The 17,953-nt window shown below is 40.0% G+C and overlaps 2 protein-coding genes and 1 long non-coding RNA gene across 7 annotated transcripts in view; 2 read left to right on the forward strand and 1 right to left on the reverse strand.

Moving 5' to 3' along the window:
• Positions 1–17,953, forward strand: part of LOC134798131 (uncharacterized) — a 148,877-nt gene that overhangs the window by 41,945 nt on the left and 88,979 nt on the right. The window lies entirely within an intron of this gene.
• LOC134798067 (CD109 antigen) overlaps positions 1–17,953 on the reverse strand; it is a 53,526-nt gene that overhangs the window by 22,063 nt on the left and 13,510 nt on the right. For all 5 annotated transcript variants that reach the window (XM_063770398.1, XM_063770396.1, XM_063770397.1 and 2 more), the window contains 10 exons: positions 17,163–17,387; positions 16,836–17,013; positions 16,565–16,740; positions 15,868–15,978; positions 15,167–15,307; positions 14,330–14,479; positions 11,908–12,047; positions 11,419–11,582; positions 10,269–10,492; positions 8,285–8,461 (listed from right to left, as the gene is read on the reverse strand). In XM_063770398.1, the coding sequence (XP_063626468.1) occupies positions 8,285–8,461; positions 10,269–10,492; positions 11,419–11,582; positions 11,908–12,047; positions 14,330–14,479; positions 15,167–15,307; positions 15,868–15,978; positions 16,565–16,740; positions 16,836–17,013; positions 17,163–17,387 (1,686 nt within the window). The remainder of the gene's footprint in view (positions 1–8,284; positions 8,462–10,268; positions 10,493–11,418; positions 11,583–11,907; positions 12,048–14,329; positions 14,480–15,166; positions 15,308–15,867; positions 15,979–16,564; positions 16,741–16,835; positions 17,014–17,162; positions 17,388–17,953) is intronic.
• LOC134797848 (odorant receptor 10a-like) lies at positions 5,053–7,887 on the forward strand. Its single transcript, XM_063770201.1, has 3 exons — positions 5,053–5,233; positions 5,732–5,961; positions 6,971–7,887. Exons 1-3 carry the CDS (start codon positions 5,073–5,075, stop codon positions 7,627–7,629), a joined length of 1,050 nt encoding a protein of 349 aa, XP_063626271.1. The 5' UTR covers positions 5,053–5,072; the 3' UTR covers positions 7,630–7,887.

Genomic DNA, 17,953 nt, shown 5'->3' on the forward strand with positions numbered 1-17,953 from the left:
CAGGTATAGGAGTTTCTTTTTCTGTGACAAATCATGAGCTCTTAACACCTAAGCGCCACTTGCACCATCCCACCAACCCGGGGTTAACCGGTTAATCCTGGAGTTACCATGGTTACCAGTACAATTAGACACTGGGTTAACGGGTCAACCCCGGGTTAGTGGGATGGTGCAAGTGGCGCTAAAAGTTTTAAAACCCGAGATAAAACGCGTTTGTACGGTATAGCCCGTGGAATGCTACTTTTATACAATTTATCCCGATGTCGTCTCCTACATCGTGTAGCAATAATGTAAAAGGCCTCTTACTTGAATTGAAGTTAAACGCCGTTCGCAACCTCGGAGTAATTAACAATGGAGCCGCCATTAACAGGCGTTCCCGTCTGTCGAAAATAGGCGGCCAATGGTCAACCACATGTCAACCATATGTATGGACTGACGTTTATCTGACATGACGTACCTATACATTTGATGTGCCCCTCCCCCGCAAAAAACGGCAGACTACTTTGTACCGAAAATTTTAGACATGGCGTCTCCGTTGGTTATATCCTCTAAGTTCGCAACAAACAAACGACGATTAGATTTAACGACGTGTATTACGGCATTTACAGCCTATTCACACTAATTACGGGGCTATAAAATTTTTATTCCCCAATTAGCACTTTTGTAGGTACTAGGTTAATTAGGGCACTTTTAGAAAGGTTCTTCATACTGCATTCGTAATTTCGTGTTAAAAACAGTAAATATAAGATCAAAAGTTCATAAAACAAGACTAAGGTGCATTGGGGTAACTCCGAAAGCCGGATAATTTTAAAAATCTCTAATACTATCTACCTACTAACCAGAAGCATTTCATGCTTTGGCACCAGTAACAGTTAATCTACTGCAACGCTTACCGAGGTTTCTTGCTTACCTATTTACTATTGCCGGAGTGAAAAGTGCTCCTTCGTTTAGTAGATATTTAAAAGTTTCATAATTATTACCAACTTTGTATTACTTAGTACTATGTAATTAAAATGTCAAGTCAATAAATTGCCCATGACTCAAATTTACTGCAGATATCGTTGACAATGATCTTTTTCTGAGCGTGGTGTGGCTGTTGGGGCTCCTAAAATTAAATGTTTTTTTTTCATATGTAAAAGTCATTGTTTCATACAGAATCGAAATACTTATAGGCATATAAACGAGGGCCTTAAATTTTTCCTATTCACAACGTAATATTTAAACACAAATCTCTGCATCCGCACCCCGTATAGATCCGGAAGATCACGGAAAAATCAGCCCGAAATACATGATGCGAGGCCGATACGTAGAATTACTTCAATCTCACATACAATCCTACATCCTACGATAGAAATCGATCTTGATAGCGAAGATTGGCTTATTTACAGTTCGAGATAGAGCCATAGTGGATTTATTTTAAATAGGTCAGTACGACAGCTTTGAGATCCCGTTCCGCTATATTAAAACTGTCTTGGAAGGCCATCCATCTTTTCAGTCATTGCTTTTCAGTGTCAGAGATTAAAAGAGTCCCTTTTTAAAATTATTCCCAAATAGCTGCATGGTATCGAAAAGCTGCACTCCCGTTTCAGATTTAGTCTGTATATCCTATGGCTTATGAACGTATTTGATAATTAAACCAATTGGTACACTACACTTATTACCAAGAAATATTCCAAACAACTGTTTTTATTTACTTGAAAAATTGCTTTGGAATTGATGTAATTATAATAACCTATTAAAAACAATTACTTACTCAATAACCTCCGACAACTGCTTTAAAATTTAACATCGAGGTGATACTTATTTAATATTTAACAATTATTCCACAGTCCACACAGTGCGCTTGGTGTGGTGTGTGGCACACACCACACGAGCGCTTCAAAAATAAAGCATTTGACTTAATTTCGAGGTTAGACGTGGGCCATAACATGATAAAATTAATAGAAAAATATAAAACAAAACTGTATATACCTAATGAGAATCCTATCGAAGAAGCTAAGAAGATAGTCATCGGGGTTCAGCAATTTGTCGGAATTCGAGATGTCTTTGGCGACAAAAAGGAACTTAGTAAGCATATAACCCACTCAGGCAGATCACGGGGATTAAGTAATCGGCTAGATAATAAATTTTACAGTACATATGGTCCTATTTTCCCGCACTAGTGCGTAAAATAGCACTTTTCGTGCGTGTGTCAAAAGTTTAAAGGGCCAAATGTACTGTAAAACGTTGTACGATACACGTGCGAAAAGATAATTCGCAACTCGTGTCGATTTAAAACACTCCCTTCGGTCGTGTTTTAACGTGGCGATCACTCGTTTCGAATTTCCTCTTTTCCGCACTTTTATCGTAAATAACTATTACAGTACATATCCTATTTTCCCGCACTAGTGCGTAAAATAGCACTTTCGTGCGATGTCAAAAGTTTAAAGGGCCATATGTACTGTAAAACGTTGTATGATACACGTGCGAATAGGTAATTCGAAACGAGTGGCGATAAATTAAAACACGACCGAAGGGAGTGTTTTAAATGGCTACAAATATAATGACCACCAAAAAATACTTTGGTACCCTAAATAAAAAAATCATGCTTACCAAAAAAAATTACTGAACACCAAACAAATAAGGCCTAAAATTACAAAAGTACCACCGTTTTAATAACGACTGCACTTCAAATTGTATTCGAATACCAAATATATTGAATGATCACCAAAAATCATTAATGATCACCAAATCTTGAAGACCAAATTAATGCGATATTTTCACCTAAATAAACCACTATGATTACCAAAAAATGTATACATATTACCAAATAAAGTAAAATGATGCCAAAATTACTAGCTCCTCCCGCTCAACCCGTACCCCGCCTAACCTAACCTAATACTTTTCTAGTAGCATATTGAAATTGAACTACTATCAGTTAAGTGGGTTAGGTTAGAACTGCGACCCTTACAGAAACGAAATGCTACTAGAAAAGTGGGTTAGGTTAGGTTTGAACTGCGACCCTTACAGAAAAGAAATGCTACTAGAAAAATGGGTCAGGTTAGGTTTGAACTGCGATCCTTACAGAAAAGAAATGCTACTACCATGCATAAACAAATGGATGTGAGACTTGGTCACTTACTGTCAAGGATAGAGAAAATTGGCAAAATGTCAAAGGGCAATTGAGAGAAGTATCTTAGGAGTCAAGCTAAAGGACAAAATCTCAAACTCGAGAAGAAAAACCAAGGTTATGGACATACTAAGTCGGATAGACCATCTAAAGTGGGGGTGGACAGGACACATGCTGAGATGCAAATTAGACAAATGGAGCAAACAAGTTACCCTATGGTACCCAAGAGACGGAAGAAGAAAAGAAAGACATCCAAAAACAAGATGGGTAGATGAAATCCGCTTAACCTTGGGGCCCTACTGGTCCAGAGTTGCAGAAGACAGAGTGCCGTGGAGAAGGTTGGAGGAGGCCTATGCCAAGAGGCACACCGAACTGCGGGACATTTTGTAGTTAAAAAAAAAAAGATATCATTTTAAAAACTTTTGAACCCGAGGATCGGAAATAAAAGGCTATATAGATATAGATAGATAGACTAGAAAAGTGGGTTAGGTTAGGTTTGAACTGCGACCCTTACAGAAAAGAAATGCTACTAGAAAAGTGGGTTAGGTTAGGTTTGAACTGCGACCCTTACAGAAAAGAAATGCTACTAGAAAAGTGGGTTAGGTTAGGTTTGAACTGAGACCCTTACAGAAAAGAAATGCTACTAGAAAATTGGGTTAGGTTAGGTTTGAACTGCGACCCTTATAGAAAAGAAATGCTACTAGAAAAGTGGGTTAGGTTTTGCTTCTCCCGGGCCAGTGGGATCCATAACGGATTCCCCCTGGGTAAAAAAAAAAGTTTGAACTGTGACCTTTACAGAAAAGAAATGCTACTAGAAAAGTGGGTTAGGTTAGGTTTGAACTGCGACCCCTACAGAAACGAAATGCTACTAGAAAAGTGGGTTAGGTTAGGTTTGAACTACGACCCATACAGAAACGACATGCTACTAGAAATGTGGGTTAGGTTAGGTTTGAACTGCGACCCATACAGAAACGAAATGCTACTAGAAAAGTGGGTTAGGTTAGGTTTGAACTGCGACCCTTACAGAAAAGATATGCTACTAGAAAAGTGGGTTAGGTTAGGTTTGAACTGCGACCCTTACAGAAACGTAATGCTACTAGAAAAGTGGGTTAGGTTAGGTTAGAACTGTGACTGTTACAGAAATGAAATGCTACAATGGTTACAATTTTGGTGGTCATTTACTATTTTTGGGTTTACAATTATTATTTTGGTGTAATTTTCTCTAATAGGCCAGCAGCCAGATGTAAAATGTGGCTATCATTTCACATTAAAATGGAGGTATAATTTTGGGGATCATTTATTATTTTAGGGTGGTAAAATAGTTTTTTTTGGTGTTAAATTTTACTATATCTGGTGATCAGTTAAATAGCAGCCGTTTTAAATCGATACGAGTTGCTCCTCTTTTCCGCACTTGTATCGTAAATAACTATTAGTAGTAGTAGTATAGGTACTATTACTTATGTCCAATGTTGCTCACTTCCTTTTATCCACCGTATGACTTTTTACCATGGTTGATTATATAAACTCTTGCCAACTATATTTTGTCCATTTGCTCCGTATTTTAATTCATTTTAAAGACGGACAAGTGATTTCCAAATGGAGCAAATAGATGAGCGTATATATCAGTTATTTCATAATCAGAGTGCACAAAGTGCTTGTTATTTGACAGTGGTAAAATATACATTCACCTATAAATAATCTAATAATCAATAGGTACGTGTTTTGTCCATAATTTGGCAAATTGAAAAGGTAGATAGGTTGCTATCTTCTCAGGTCTCCAGAAAATATTGATCCCTGGGATTTTTCCACTCTTCCTTTTTATTGTTTTTTAATGCTCAGGACAGGTGGCACGCTCTCGTTTCGGAGGCCAAGATTCTCTTTGGATCGCTGAGCCAAAATAGTTAGTTACCTAGTTATTAATGCTCCCGGTTATTTTTCAGGATGGTCCCGACTTTCAGTGGTAGGAATGGTGGTGTTCCCTATGGCTTTTCTGTATACGGGTCTGTTCAGCCAGACCATGTATCTGGTGTCCGTGTTCCCGGACAAGGTGGACTCCTTCAAAGCTGTCTACTGTATCAGCTCGACCTGCGTGCCATTGTCCAAGTATATTTTTATGTGGACTTCAAGGTAAAAGAGATTTAGATCTAAATTTCCTGCTAAGCCTGTTCTTGCGTCTTCTTGTCTGACAGCGAGTCATATTTTTTTGTAATTTTCATGATGTGTTTTCCGGTATAGCAGAATTTAGTTAAAGTGTGGCATTAAAACAAAAAAAATGTCTACAATCATTTTACAGAGTACCTGACAGCTACGTATTCCATGTAAAAATGAACAGTCATAGGGACCATCATTAGACGCGAGAGCACAGAATAAGTAATAGTATTATCATACAGAACGGCCACGCACCGCTCCGCCTCGACTCGGATTATCGCGCCCCGCGACTGGCCGCGACATGAATCTGGCGGACTTCTGGCGTCCTCTCAGTAAAACAACTTACCCACACATACACAATGACGCGTGTACAGACGTGCCGCGCACACATATAAACGCAAATGATTTTTGATGTATGGCGTGTCCGCCCTGTGGCGAGAGGCAAGTATAACATGCTAAAAATACTTATGATTCCAGGAACCGCCTCAGGACAATAATGGAAATGAGCCACGAGGGTCTCGGAGTGCTTCCAGAAGGAAGTCCAGCTCGGGCTCGCATGCTGCAGACTCTCCACAAAGCACAAGGCATCTCCTGGCTTGTAATACTCAATCAGGCCATCGTCCATATAGTTTACTTGTTGCTACCGTTTATCTTAACTGTCTTCACGAACGAAAGATATCTGCCAACGACTCCTGGGGAATCTTATGGTAAATATATAAGCTTACAAATAATAAACAAACGAATGGCATATTTAACCTAGCATTAGGTTAGCTTAATCAATGACCGCGCTGAGCTGCGTCGGATGCAAAGAGGTTGAGATTGAGACTCCAAAATATGCGGCACATCTCGTAGGCTCGTTTATATTACTATTCAAAACATACTGCCAAAACCTGTACACGTGCAACCTGTGGAGCAACTACACCAAAAAAACGTTTAGTGCTCTGCGTGTCCAGTACAACAACGCCTTCAGGGGTTTGTTGGGGCTGCCCTGGCGATGCAGCGCGTCGGGGATGTTCGCCGAGTGGAGCACAGACGGCTTCCACGCAGTGCTGCGCAAAAGGGTGGCGTCCCTGTGGCAACGCGTGCGGGGCAGCACCAACATACTCCTGAAGGTGATTGCGGAAAGGGTCGACAGCCCTCTTATAACTCACTGGATGACAATGCATGTTCGGTCCAATGAGCATTATATGTTTTACTAACACTAACATTAGAGTTTATCTGTATAGTTTTTATATTTCTTTGTTACCTACTAATACTACTAATACTTCGTTTTGTAGACAAAAATATGGATACTTGGTGTCTGAAATAAATATTTTCATTTTCATTTTCATTTATATATGAGTTCAATATTACCAGTATCTGTATGTTTTGCTTTTTATGATATTCTTGTTTTTATAAGAACTAGGTTACCTTTCAAATAGCGCTAAAAACGCCTAAACAGACCGGTAAACAGCAGACGCCTAGCATACAAAATCGGCAACAATAAATGCAAAAATGATAACGGTCAGACGCAGATAATTTATTTCTCATTCCGTTGCCAAAAATGTGGGATACATACATACTCGTATTTCCGAAAAACACCTTTAATTTCATCATACCTAATACGAAATTACACAGTATTCGGAAGTGCTTCGGAACTATACGAATATATGTTGTTTTACTACATTAGAAATCGGTCAACGAATGTCCTACTCCTAAGTCTATTTTATTCCCCAGGCCTCACTCCCAAATACGAAACCCCGTACTACGAAGCCACGTTCGTAATAACGTCTGCTGCCACCGCGTTTTCTGCCATCAACCAGACTGGCTACATAGTCCTCTTCGTTACGCTAATGGCCCACGCACTTGGACATTTTTACGCCATCACCGAGATTTTCAACGAAACCTACAAACTTTCAAGTGTCAACGGAGAAAAAAGCGATGATTCGAGAAAAGAAATAGATGAAAAGCTGACGTTTTGCATCAGACACCATCAATTTCTTATAAAATATCACGGGAAAATTAGTGAGCTCTACCAAGCTATTTTCGGAGCTCAATATCTCATGATGATAATAGTATTAGTGACAACGCTACAGACGATGCACTATTGGGATTTCAGTAACACAATTTTGGGAGGAGTGACCGGTATAATGCCTCTGACTATTTACTGTTTTGGTGGGGAGCTGTTGATTTCGGCGGCTGAAAATATGTCGGAGGCTATTTACTCTTGTGGCTGGGAAATGATGGAGCCAAGGCAAGCTAGGGCCGTAGGCTTAATCCTGTGCATCTCTCAACGACCCCTGCACCTTACTGCAGCCGGGTTTATGACTATGAATCGAGACACCTTTGCAAACGTAGTGCAAGCCGTTTACAAGATTTACGCCGTTTTTAATTAAAAACTAGGAGTAGGTAGCAAAGAAGTTGAGCAAACACATTTTCCTTTGAGAGTGCTACTTATTTAAGTTATTCCATTACCTATTAATATTTTATAATTTTACATTTTCTCCTAGAATTAAGCTTCGACTGTCTGTTTTGATTGCCAACGCTGTTTTCGAAGAAATCTTTCTTGCCAACAGATTAACTATAGAGATAATAAAAGCAAACAAAGGCAAATTACTGTAACAAATCAATGTTGACATTGGCAATGGATGTTTGTAGCGCTTAGCTCTAATAATTATATATTAAGACTTAAGTCTAGTACAAAATCACTGCTTGTTATAATTTAAATAGAGTGTATGCTTCACGTTAGCATGTCCATCGGCATTTCTTTAAAAATGTTTGCGATCGCTCGCGTGTAGGTATGTGCAATCAACCTATCTATGTTTTGAGGATTGCCTTGCCGCTACGGGAAATATTATGACGATAGGTATATGTTCCCACCAGTGCCCAAGACTGAGCGTCAGCCACAAGTTCAATTTCTAAAACAAGTGTTAGAGGCAGCAGCACATACTCAAGAAACAGGTCAAGTAACAGAAACTATATCTGAAATTTTGGATAATGTTGAATCACTTCTGGAGCGAGAAGACTGGCGTGTTTAACTTGTATACTTACGATGCCATTCTCCTCGACATGCACGAACTTGTAGTCAGGCGAAGCAGACAGAACGACAACGGCCTCGACTGCTTGCGGCTGGTAGTTGAACACGACTACCCGCAGACCAACTTGCTCGCCCTGGCGGCAACGGTCCGGGCCTTCCACTTGGATGAAGAACGGTAACACTCCCACGTACTGTGAATAAATAAATTTATGAGTAATAAAACTAGTAGTTCACCCCGAACTGAGAACTCGCGGTTAACCAAAAATTATATAGCGATTGACTTTGTTGCACCTACTTAGGTACTGGTATAGTGCGACATAAAATAACAGAAAATAAATGAGGGCGCCACTTTCTACGTAACTGTCACATTTTTGACGTAAAATGCTTACACATGGCAACAATTTAGTATGGACATTTTTGAGTTCCATTTTATTTAATTTCTACTATTTTATGTCGCTCTATAGGCGGCAATGGATCAAAGATCGCGTGGATTTATTGCAAGGTCTGTGGAGCCCTTAACAGTTAACTGATAGATTTGTATAATATAGTTGGCCAAGCAGATCTTGTCAGTAGAAAAAATGTAGGCGCGAAGGGATATGGTCTCATAGAAAATTTGAGTATCGCGCCTTTTTCTACTGACAAGATTTGCTTTTTTGCATCAATTTTGAAGCGCCATTTACAAGTTTAGCGTTAAGTAATATAGATGGCGCTATTTTTTCGAATAAAGGGCTTCGTATACGGCTGTCCCTCCCCTGGATTTAAGTCACCACCATAGAGATTAAAATAAACTGTATCTGTGCTAAGCCGAAATATTTCCTGCCAAATGTCAAATTCCTATATTATGTTTATTTTTATCTTGCTAATTATTTCAAAATGGTAAATTTAAAAACGATATTATAAAAATGTAAATCGAGCACTTTCATTTGATACTAAACTCGACCATGTTTCTTGCAAAAAAAATGACCAGAATAGCAAGACCTCTCACAAACAGCTTTTTGGCCTTCTAAGCTCTTCTAGCTCAATAACCCCTTGATCGGGCCTGCTCATAATTTAATGACTAAAATATAATGCCCTCGACTACACGTTTACCCAATTTCATTTAAATTAGAACAAATTTACTTAAGTTATTGAGTATCAAACTATCTTCTGACAGTTCAGCTTAAAAACATTGAAATGCCGGGACGTGCCGCTAGCCAGCCGCGTGTTCAAAGTCGAATGTAAGAACTTCGCTTCGCTTCGCTTGCTCGTTCGACAAACAACATTTTAAGTTGGTTTAAGTAAGCAATGTTAACTTAACTAACAAAACACTGATACTTTTTAATCATCCTGCTCAAAATTGTTATTTAAAACATAATTACCTATTAGGCCCACTACTTGACACTGTCGGATTGTGGCATACGTACGTACTTTCACATCACTGCTATTTCTAATATGGAGTACCTGAAGGTCTTTTTAGGCCACTCTTGGACCACTATTGTTTTATGTTGAGTCATAGAGAAATATAGTAAGACAAGATTGCTCACTCCATAGCGGAATTATCAGTACTTTAAGTAGCAGTAGTAGTGCTACTTAAAGTACTGATAATTCCGTTACTCGATGCTAGACGTCGACTATGAAAATAATAGTATTTTTGGTACCAAAACTGATGTATGGAGTGAGCAATGTAATTTTTTTCTTTATGGTTGAGTACTTGAGGTTCTTGTATGCCACACTGGGACTGCTGTTGTTTCCAATGTGGAGTAAATCAGGGTAATAAAGCCACTCCGGGACCGATGTAGTTTCTCATATGGAATAAATTAGGGTGCTAAGACGATTCTCTTAGATCCATATTGTTTTTTATGTTGGAGTACCTCAAGGTCTTTTTGGACTACTCTAGGACCGCTATTCTTTATGTGGTACTACTATTGAGGTACTCCTCAAGGCTCCTACACCATTCTGGGACTGTTGTTTTTCTTAGTACACTGAATATACTTAGGGCAAAACGAAACTTTTACTCACATGCTCCGGCTCATTTAGCATGCCGAGCCCACTGGTGGGCGACATGCTGACGGCCGACACGGTCCAGTGCGCCGGCACCTGCGGCACGTCCACCGTGAACACGTAGCGGCCGTGCGGACCGATGTTCACGTCGCGCCACAGCCACACGTTGTCGTACTGGCGTTGGACACGGTTGAACCGGAACTTGCGAAAGTGGGACAGCTCGAAGCTGTTGTCGTGATGGCCTGGGAACGGAGAGATTAGTGACATCTGTGTTTCCGAGCTGTTAAACTTTTTCATAATAACCGTGTCCAATTTTGATTGAGAATACATTTGATTTGCATTTGCATTGATCTTACAAATTCATAAAATATGTAAAGCCTGACTAGTAATATATGATCATTGCCAAGAGGGCGCTGTTAGTTGTGTTCTCATGTACAGGATGACATTTCAGTATAGTACGAAAAAAATTGTTACAGTGAAATTCCGCAACATGGCGCGTGATTCCTGGTCTGGCTTTAGATATGTACAAACAAATAATTGATTATTATGAATCTATTGAAAATAAATTAAAATTAAATTATGAAGTGATGCACTTGTCATTCTTATGGTATATTTGGTATGACATTATCATTGGCATTTAACCTGCCAACTTACAGTTGGATGCGTCTATATGGTTGACGTAATCGGATACGCCGTCGCAGCGCTTGCGGAGTATCTTAGGAAGTTCAAACCACTTTGGGACCGCTGTTGTTTCTTAACCCCTTGGTGTCCAGCGACATCGTACGATGTCACGTATTATTCAATATTGAGTCTTATATACTTGGTATACCTCAGGGTCCTCACGCTACTCTGGGACCGCTATTTTTTCTCATGTAACATGTTCAGCCTACTAGCAGACGACAGACGGGGTAAAATGGTCGACAAACAGTTGACCTCGTCGATGTGGTTGATGCAGTCGCAGCACTTCACTTGTTAAGTGTCTCATGATAGTCATGATGTTAAAGCTCTTGTTTCTTAATGCGGAGTACCTAAGGGTCCTAATGTTACTCTGGAACCGCTGTTGTTTCTCAAAGTAAATCGGAGTCCTAAGGCCACTCTGGGATCGCTGTTGTTTCTCATGCCATGCCTGCTAGTAGGAGACGGGCAGTAGATTACTTTGTCAACTTACAGTTGGCCTCGTCGGTGTGGTCGGCGCAGTCGGAGATGCCGTCGCAGCGCTTGCTGAGCTGGTAGCAGCCGCCCTCGAGGCAGGTCCCCAGCCCCAGCGACGCGTTGCACGTGTTCGGCCGCTGCGTCACCGGCACGTCGCTGAACACCACTAGGCCAGCGTACCTGTAGGTTAGATATTAGCCAATCTCAAATGCAATTCGGATACAAATCTAAGAATAAAAATTGCATCCAAATTCAAAAATTTCCATGGATCATGACGTAACACTTCCGGAGTACACTTTTTAGCAATTTCCCTGGAAACAATAGGAGAAAATTATAAAAACTATCGTCTTACATAGAGGTAGCATTTTTACTATAATATTTTTCGATTGATTCCACTTTACAAATTTAAAATGTTAACAATTTAAAGCGTATTTTAGCTATCAGAGAATAGGGAATCAGACGTCATATTTTTCTTGTACATTGCGGAAATAAGAAAATAACTTACTCGAAGGTAGTATTCGCGTCTATTCCGAAAGTAGACGAGGGGAAGTAAACCAGCTGGTCCGCGACGCCGATGTGTGAACGCCATGTGTACGCAAAAGTGCCATTGGTCGCCTCGTCAAAGTGGGACATATGAGATATAACCTGCAAAAAATATAAATTTAAGCTACGTTAGCTACCAGTATCTTGAATCATTTAATTAATGCGCCTAAGCTTTTAGCTCAGATCTTAAAGCTTGCCTATTTTGCGTCCATGTTCGGTAGTATTATAGACAAAACTGCATGTTTCTATTAAAAATAAGAAAAATGAAGATGTCCTGTGTCCACGCCGCGCCGTTAACTCAAACTGATGTTGGCTCAGCGCTGTCGATACTTATATATGCAGACCTAGGCTCTGCGATCAGTTTTAAATTAAAATTCATACATTACAATAAAGTTTACTATTATGTGTTATATTAAATCATGGTGGTCAAAAAGTTATAAACCTTTAACTTTTTGAACACCAAACGGCACATCAATTTGCCGTGCCATTGACGCCACGGGGGTAAAATTTAGTTTTGTGAATAAATAATGCCGACCTAAAAGTGGGGTGTTTTCCAGTAGATTTTCATCAAAAAACGATCGACGTCAAATGCCGTCTTTGGCGTCGCACTAAGGGGTAAATTCACGATCTACGCGGCCAAAAGTCGATTTATCAAAACAATAAATACCTCTGCGATAACAGCTACCTGCGGTAGAGGACCCTTTAGCGGCTAGATAACAACCCCTCCCACCCTCGTATGCACTTTCTAATTCGTTTCACGTCAGTCGGAATTTGATCGTGTCACTTCGTGTATGTTACTTGTTCTCGGCGCTCTTAGAAAAGCAAAACTTTGACGGTGTGGTTTATTGTTTTTAAGAGATCAAGAGTGAAAAAAATCATGGATTCTGAAACAGCAGGTTAGTAATTTATAAGCAAAAATAAAAATATGCTTTATTTATTTGTTTTTGAGGCTAGGTTAATGCTCTGAAAGAGAGACTGTTTTTGAGCGTCATTTTTCGCAAAAAAAAACTTCACTCGTTAATAAGTAATACAATAGGGTGAGATTGAGCAGAATTGTTAACGACATGTTATAGTCTATTGTTTTGGTTATTATAATAAAAAAAAAGACTTTCCGCATGCTTCCGCCAAATCATAATTTTTATACTTTAATAATAATCCGCCATTTTACTCAAAAATAAACTTTTTTTTGTATTGAGTTTAATCGACATGTTTATTTGTTTTAGATGTACCAAATACGTCAGAAATGAAGATCGTGACTAGAAAACCCATATTTTATCTCTTCAAAAGTAAAAATTTACCTACATTGGAAGAAAAACTGTGTTCCTTAAGAGATCAACTTTTTTCTAGTGAAGGCTGCACTAATGAGCAAATAGAATTATTTATAAGCAATTTTGCTTATTTCAAGTCAGAATTTAAGACTAGATGGAGTAAAGCTCAGTATAAAGAAGACAGATTCATAAAAAACAATCATTCTTGGCTAGAAGGCTCTTTCGCGATTCCCGTTGCTGAAAGTCCGTTGTTTGTAGATATGCCAAAGGCAAATTTCGGCAACACGAATGATGGAAACACCAGCAGAAGGTTTTTTGATGATCCAAAATTAGCATCAGATATAACTGGAATCAGTTACGAGCTGATATATAGATTAAAAGTAATTTTAGAGACGATATCAAGCTGCCACAAAATTGACTCTGAAAAATACGACAGTTACGCAAAGGAAACAGGAGAACTATATGTCAAATTATACGGATGGCATCCCATGACGCCCACGATGCATAAGATACTACTCCATGGTGCTGTTATTATAAAAAAATGCGTTACTACCCATTGGACAGCTCACTGAAGAAGGTGCAGAAGCGCGTAACAAGCATTTCCGATCTTATCGACTTGATTTCGCAAGGAAGTTTACGAAAGAAAGCTGCAACACGGATATTTTGAATCGCTTACTTTTGAGTTCCGACCCCTTACTGAGCTGCAGGAGAAAAGTAAAAAAAAGAAAGCACAGTACTTTCCTGCCAGAGACGATAGAATTGCTATTGCCTGCCGATCCGAACCCAGAGTGCTCTTCCGGAAGCGAAGAAGAAAACATCATAGCAGAGACTGTAGCTTAATATGGCAACTGATTTTATTTCAGTAATAAATTATTATACACATTTTACTATATTTTTAATTTTTTCCCTATAAATTAAAAAAAAATTATCATGAAACAGTTGTTTCAACTTCGTAAAACGTTAAAAAATACAAAAACCCGCAAAAATAATTTTGGCCCCGTAGATCGTGAATTTACCCCTATGTGCGTCGTTGTCACGATTTTGCGTTGACGTTAATTGCCGGCTGTGGCGTTCAAAAGGTTAAAAAAGTCTAATACAGCTCTTTCCAGAAGTTACCTTAGCGTAAGTAAGTTCGTTGCCAGCCTGCATGGTGTAGAAGGCGTTGTCGATGCCCGACAGGCCGACGTACGCTCCGGGCTCGCCATATATTGCGACCTCCACTCGCTCGCCCGTGCGATGTTTGCGATTGTTAATCGACACTGAGAACTGAAATCAAGGAAGCGGTTTAGATAGGTTTCTTTACAATGTCACTTATAAATCATGAACACATCCGGTGAAATCCCGTCACCTCTGCTACCAAGGCTCGGTAACTGGTTAAATTTCCAAACCGTTATCACATTCTTAGCGCAAAACCTTTTAATTTCGGTTTCGTTCGTAACCGTTATTTATAAACCGGTTTTTAAGAGAACATTTCCTTAAAGTTCTTGTCAGATTAACCGGTTTAGAACAATAAAAACCGGTTTCTTCCTATGTCGGTGTCTTTGTTTACGCGGCACACCGCCAGTCCGGTCGAATAAACCGGTTTATTTAGGTTACAATAAAGTTCATAAAACGTTCGTGTTCTTATGAAAGTTCGGAGGAAAACCAACTGAACATCTAGCGACCTTCACCAAGGAGTTTTGGCCGAAGGGTGTCAAGTTTCGGCGGTTCCGCGGCCGGCTCCCTGACACTGCGGGGTTGCGTAATGTATCGCAGCCATAATGTGATATGTAGTGTTTAGTTTTTAAAATATATTTTTATAATATGTATGCTAGTTTTAAGGTATTTATGTATGGGCTACTAAGTTGTCTGAAATAAAAATTTTCATTCATTCATTCAAAACCAAATAAACCGGTATTTTTGAAACCGGTTCCGAGCCTTGTCACATGGCCACCGGTGGTCACCGTTGGTCACCTTGTTCCTGGAGATGCCGTTGACGGGGAAGGTGAGCGAGTCGGCGAGCACGCGGCCGTGGCGTTCCACGCACCACGCCACGATGGTGGCCACGGGCGCCATCTCCGCTGACAACGTCACAGCGAACGTTCGTACGCCGTCCTGAAATAACATAAGACTTAACCCCCTTATTCATAAACGCGCGACAAACCTTCATTAGCTAATAATCGCTTGTCTTTATCTGTAATTTTGACTTATATATTTGTAAGAATTTAAAAAAGGGATAAAACATAATTTAACTAGATCAGGCTCGTAAAGTTTTATGAATAGGGGGGTTAGTATGTGTTTAAAGTGCCTATCAGAGCCCGAATTAGACTAATCCCGCAAAGCTCAACGCAGATTGGCCAATGACACAGTTCCAAGAGTTCAAAGACGGATTTCGTGTGAATGAATTTTATAACTTGAAGCTCACGAGAAAAAGCTGCTGGATTTGTTATGGAGACGTTTGTAATTTTTTATGCAACTATTAGCGTATTTATTCTGTGATTTCTTCGTGAAATTTAGGATGCCGAAACTGATTTCAGTACACGCTTCTTCCATTACAATTTTATCAGCAAACTCACACATTCAAGTCACCAAAAATAATCTGAATTTTGTCTTTGATTGAGTGATCATTATTTATTCACGAATCATATATTTAATAGATTACTAAATGTTCTTACCTCCATATTTTCTTGTCCACTGGTAAGTATGATGCCTTTCGACATTACGACGTAGTTGAACGATTCTATGTAGAAGTTGCTCTGCACGTGGAATATTATGTATTCGCCCACCTAAATAAAAATATAATACTATCGTAATACTTCAGTAAAGATGAGATTGATAGTACTTATTCTAATCTGCGGGCTCAGCACGGTTCCATTTTTACCAACTATCACTATGCGCGTCCCTTTCGCACTTACATACTTGTTAGAACGTGACAGGCATGGTGACAAGGGATAAAAATGCGACCGTGCTAAGCCGCCTGGTATCCTATAAATAATTAGCGAGGATAGTGCAAATGTTGGTTGATTTTGTTATAAAGACATTACACAATTGGTGCCATGACCAGGATTACACTTTAGTTTTTTTTAATTTAAAAATAATCACGTTACACATTAATATCATCCGTAGCGATGACTTAGCTAGTTCATCGATCAGTTTATCCTAGTGAGACCTAAACAATTGTCATATTAATGCATTTGGAACATCTTTTATTCAAATTCCAATGCAATTATTAAGGATAACGCAAAATTCATTTTATAATCTGTCAAACTTTGTACAGGGCCCCACGAGAGCTGCATCTCAACTCGTCGCTTCAACTATAGTAAGTGCCTCAGTGCTTGCTAAAGAGAGTTTGTGGTCCCTTGAAGCCCTTACCCTCGCGTCAGTAGTGCTGGTGGATATCCTAATGTGCTGGTGCTTGGGGCTGTAGTGCGCGACCACGTGCAGGTCGGCGGAGGCGCGCGCGCCGCCGCCGTCGCTCAGCGCCGCGCTCAGCCGCACGCCCGTCACGCCGTTCAGCACGTCGCGGTAGTTCGGGTCGTTTTGGAGTTCTAGAGGAAAAACAAGTTGGGTGGGAAAGATAGCGTATTAGTCATTTCATATGTAAAAGTCCGTTTAGGTTAAGTCTGTACAGTTAGCTACTTACTGAGTAATTTATACAAGTCGACTTTGAGCCGCCATACTGCGTCGTGGCCGGGTACAAGCGTGGGGTACTGGGGTTCTATGCCGCCGCCGCGACCTTCGACTGTGATGTGTACGGTGAGTGATACGCCGACCGCTTGCCAGCGCGGTAGTGGAGATCCGTCGTGATAGGAGACGACCATCTGGTGGACAATAATACGCGTTTAGCATTTTTAAATAAATTATATAGCAGTGATCTATTGTATTGTAATATAGGGTTCTTTGAAACACATAGCAAGATAAGCTTTTTTTGCCTAATAACCCTAAGGTTCAAACCTTGGATATTACTTACATAGACATCAAAAGGCATGTGTGGCTTGAACACCTGAGGTGTCCCACCGAGGAACGTCACAGCTAGGGAAGAGTTGAAGATCCTCGCGATGCTGTAGCCTTCGATGACGTCATCCAGGAACGGGTCTCCGACGGACGCTGTGATGATGACTTCCACGCCGTCTAGCGTGGGTACCAGCTGGGCTAGCTCCGACATTGGGTATTTGAAGTCGAATGTGCCGTTGAACTGGGAAAAAATAAATACATGACTTTTGAATTTAATCAGCTTTTATCGAACGAGCGAGCGAAGCGAAGCGAAGTTCTTACATTCAACTTTGAACACGCGTTTGGCTAGCGGCACGGCCCGGCATTTTGATGTTTTTAAGCTGAACTATCAGAAGATAGCTTGATACGCAATAACTTGAGTAAATGTATATATTCAGGCATTATATTTTGAGGGCATTATATTTTAGTCATTAAATTATGAGCAGGCTCGATCACGGGGTTATGGAGCTAGAAGAGCCTAGAATGCCCAAAAGCTATTTGTGAGGGGTCTTGCTATTCTGGTCAATTCCTTTGCAAGAAAATATGAGTGGCCATAGTTAAGATACATTGGTAGGGTATGTGGATCGTTGTGTCTGGTCAATTGTGGTGGGTACGCGAGGAAATAGGCGTATCAGCCATCTTGAATTTAACATTTTTATTCAATCGTGCCGAAAATGAAATAGATGTCTAATGTCTATGAATCTAGTATAGATTCTACACTATACCTATAGTTTATAGCGAACCGCGAGTTCTCAGTTCGGGGCGAAC

Source organism: Cydia splendana, chromosome 16, assembly GCF_910591565.1.
Source record: "Cydia splendana chromosome 16, ilCydSple1.2, whole genome shotgun sequence".
NCBI classification, from domain to species: domain Eukaryota; kingdom Metazoa; phylum Arthropoda; class Insecta; order Lepidoptera; family Tortricidae; genus Cydia; species Cydia splendana.